The sequence below is a fragment of the Sinocyclocheilus anshuiensis genome, unplaced genomic scaffold, assembly GCF_001515605.1.
Source record: "Sinocyclocheilus anshuiensis isolate Anshui unplaced genomic scaffold, SAMN03320099.WGS_v1.1 scaffold1976, whole genome shotgun sequence".
Taxonomy (NCBI): domain Eukaryota; kingdom Metazoa; phylum Chordata; class Actinopteri; order Cypriniformes; family Cyprinidae; genus Sinocyclocheilus; species Sinocyclocheilus anshuiensis.
The window spans coordinates 103437-107584 of NW_015555870.1; the positions used below are offsets into that span (position 1 = coordinate 103437).

General features: G+C 34.9%; 1 protein-coding gene across 2 annotated transcripts in view; it reads left to right on the forward strand.

The window, feature by feature from the left end:
* The first annotated feature begins 292 nt into the window (after nt 1–292).
* slc25a32a (solute carrier family 25 member 32a) overlaps nt 293–4148 on the forward strand; it is a 16634-nt gene continuing 12778 nt past the window's right edge. For both annotated transcript variants that reach the window (XM_016470079.1, XM_016470080.1), the window contains exons 1-2: nt 293–711; nt 2320–2470. In XM_016470079.1, the coding sequence (XP_016325565.1) occupies nt 516–711; nt 2320–2470 (347 nt within the window). In that variant the 5' untranslated portion in view covers nt 293–515. The remainder of the gene's footprint in view (nt 712–2319; nt 2471–4148) is intronic.

The following is a 4148-nucleotide window of genomic DNA, read 5'->3' on the forward strand; positions in this document are numbered from 1 at the left end:
AAAAAGTAACGCAAAAGTAACGTAACGCATTACTTTAAATAAGAAGTAACGAAGTAACGTAATTAGTTACTTTTGTAGGAAGTAACGCAATATTGTAATGCATTACTTTTAAAAGGAACTTTCCCCAACACTGGTAATAATAAGTCGTCGTCCTCAAATATAGCTCACGCTCACTCTCAAAACAGATTTCTAGAGCCTGTGGAGAGGTGTGAATTACGTCACACCACATGCGATGGCGATTGGCTGCTGCGACGCACGTCGCTCCGCCCACCGGCCTGCGTCACCACGCTCTGTTATTTACCTTCTTCCTCAGTGGAGAGGAGTGGAAGTCAGACGAACGGCGGCGAGCAGAAAAATGGCCCAGCGGTGGCTGCTGAATTTAATAGGGGCCTTGGTTACTTGATGTTTTTTTTTTAAACCAAAAAACAGGATTAGTGTGCCGCTGTCTGCACTCACGAAGTGTATTTTACTGCCTCTTGCCGCTCAGGGAGTCCGTCTCTAGTACGTAAACAAACATGACCGCTACCGTTTCCAGGCAGAGACACGCTGCAGTCGCTGCAGACTCCTCTGGCTCTTCTTTTTCCCCTACTACAAGCCTCATGCGACTCTCTAAACACATCAGATATGAAAATCTGGCAGCCGGACTCAGTGGGGGTGTTATTTCCACAATGGTGTTACACCCCCTGGATCTGATCAAAATCAGGTTTGCAGGTGAGTACATGTTCACCTAGGGCTGGACGATATGGCCAAAATTTATATCACGATATATTTCTTAATTTCGGTCGATACGATATAATTCCGATATCGATATGAACACTATTAAAAAAGCCTCATAAGAACGGCCACAACAGATGTCTGTACCTACAAACGTATGAAAAATGAATTTGCCAACTCTATGAAACCTACTCCTATAAAACGATATAATATTTTAGGAAAAAAATGTCGCAAATAAATAAATGTTCACTTTTTATTGGTATTTAGCCTTCATACAAACAAGAAATGTGAAATCACTGTCAAATAAATCTCAGACTCTCCTTATTAATATTAATATTTTTTACTTCAAACTATAGGCTAACATACCACTCAAAAGTTTTTGAACAGTAAGATTTTTAATGTTTTTTAAAGAATTCTCTTCTGCTCACCAAGCCTGCATTTATTTGATCCAAAATACAGCAAAAACAGTAACATTTTGAAATATTTTTACTATTTAAAATAACTGTTTTCTATTTGAAAATATAATTTATTCCTGTGATTTCAAAGCAGAGCTTTAGCATCATTACTCCAGTCACATGATCCTTCAGAAATCATTCTAATATTCTGATTTGCTGCTCAAAAAACATTATTATGATGTTGAAAACAGCGGAGTAGATTTTTTTCAGGTTTCTTTGATGAATAGAAAGTTCAGAAAGATAAAAATGCCATCTAAACTATTCTGAAGACAGTCGGTTCCCTTCAGAGATACATTCATATAAAACACCCGCGACGCGTTTTGATTTTGAAACGTGCAGTGCTCATGTTTATTCAACGAAGTCAAACGCCAGAAATAAATCAATGTATGGGAAACACTGGTAATGTATATCGAAATATCGGAAATGTGTTTAAAAATCATATCACCGTTATTGAAAAAAAATATATCGCGATACATATTGATATTGAATTATTGTCCAGCCCTATGTTCACCTTATATAATACTGCAGAGACTGTCTCAAAACATATAGAGCTGCCTACCTGGACAGCATGCACAAATGGCCAAAAATACTGTCTGGTCAGGCTTTTTTAATTATTTAAAAAATATATCACAATAACGCAGTGCACATTAGGACTGATAAAAAAACAGCACACGGGAAATAAACATAAATAAATCAATTAAATGAAATGTAATATAAGTGAGTGCATTTTCTGGTCATTGTTATTAAGTTTCAGGAACTAAAGTATTTTGAAATACACCGAACAAGAGACTTGCCTTGTAAAGTTTTCTCTTAATAATAATAAAAGTCTTCCATTATTATTCAGATAATGTCTGGTAAATTAATTATGCATTATTATTATTATGCATGTCATCAAAAAAGTGTTACTGTGCAAACAACAGAGAAAAAAAAAATGGTATGTTGACACTGTTTCACAATCTGAAAAAGTGTGTCATGCTCTCTAGGTATTGAGAAACAGCCCAGAACACTAGAAAAACACACAGCGTGGGCACTACACAGATTGACTGCTAGTTTTTACCTTTGCACTGGCCTTTTTTTAGGATGTTTTTAGATTGTTTTGAAGCAGAAGTGGGAGTGTGTTGTTTCCCCCAATGTTTCTTTCTCTTTCCAGTAAGTGATGGTCTGAAAATGCGACCCCAGTACGATGGCATGGTGCACTGCATGAAGACCATCTGGAAGCTGGAAGGGATTAGAGGACTCTATCAGGGTGTGACCCCCAACATCTGGGGGGCCGGGGCATCGTGGGGCCTGTACTTCCTCTTGTAAGTAGTCAGAGTTGTGTTGAAAAGGGAAGCACAGAATGGAATTTCCTGTTTGAATGTAGTTCTAAACACGAATATAAAAACACAACTTCGGTATATGCTACCATTCAAAGGTTTGGGTCAGTACAGTTAAAAACAACAGCTTTTATTTAGCAAGGATGCATTAAACTGGTCAAAAGTGACAGTATATAATTTTATTGTATTTTTTCATAAGATTTCTATTTAAAATAAAATCAGTTCTTTTGAACTTTCTGTTCATCAAAGAATCCTGGATGGAAAAAAATCATGGTTTCCTCAAAAATATGAAGCAGCACAACTGTTTTCTACATTGATGATAATAATAAATGTTAGTATAAATGTTAGTATAAAATCTACATATTATACTGATTTCTGAAGGATCATGTGACACTGAAGACTGGAATAAAGATGCTGAAAATTCAGCTTTGATCACAGCAATATATTAAATTTGAAAGAATAATAGTAGTATTTCACGATATTACTGTATTTTTAATAAATGTAGACTTGGTGAGCATCAGAGATGTCTTTCAAAAACATTTTAAAAAATCGTAATTATTCCTTTATTATAACTTTTGACCGGTAGTGTATACCAGTCACACATCTGTCCTTGAATTTTTAAACACTTAAAAATTAATCAAACTTTTCAATATATTCAAATAGAAAACAGTTATTTTAAATTGTGATAATATGTCACACTATTAATGTTTTTACTGTATTTTTTATTAAAAAAATGCAATCTAGGTGAGCAGAAACAGGTCTTACCCTAAACTTTTGAATAGTAGTGTAAATGGCACTGATACTGACTATTTCTACTCAATAAAATAAAATGAAATAAATAAATAAATAATGATGATGATGATAGTAATAATAATATAGTGAACTTTCCTGAAAAGGCATGGAACCTTTAAAGTTCACAGGACAAAAAAAGAAGCTGCCAACAGTGCTGTGTCAGTTGAGATGAGTTATGAAGTTACTCCACGAAGTTATCTGACCTAATTTCAGATCAGGATCACTGGCGAACAAAGTGTGCATGTGCAACTTTATACGGGTAACAGAATTGAAATATAAGCAGTAGATCCTTGTTGATTTGGGCCTTGTCCTTCAAAAGCAGTTGATAAGCAGGCTATTATGTCAAGAGGAACTTTTCCCCTAATATTTTGTTTATAGACTGTTTATAGAGTCATTCTGTGGAAAAAAATATGAAGCGAGAGAGAAATAAGGTGAAGATAACAACCATAACAATATAGATTTAGCTCAGCAATTTTATATCCAGCTGGGGTTTAAATTAGAGCCCGACCGATATGGGTTTTTTGGGGGCCGATACCGATACCGATATTATGGAGTAAAAAAAGGCCAATACCGGAACAGTAAAGTTCACTTATTATAAATAACTTAAAAAACACAGATAGAACTAAATATATATAACTTGAATTAAGAAAATAAACAATGTAACTGTGTAGGGCAAGCAAGCTTCTGCCAAACCAACAGGGGCAGGTTTATGCAGGAAGCACAGCTTTTCCAAATGTAAACTATTTACTATATATTTTATAAATCTAAGGAGTAAAAAAGACAGATATCGATATATTGGCTGATATTCTTTATTTGTAGGCTATATTATAGTACAGTATAGTCAAAAGTTTGGACACACTTCCCATTCGTG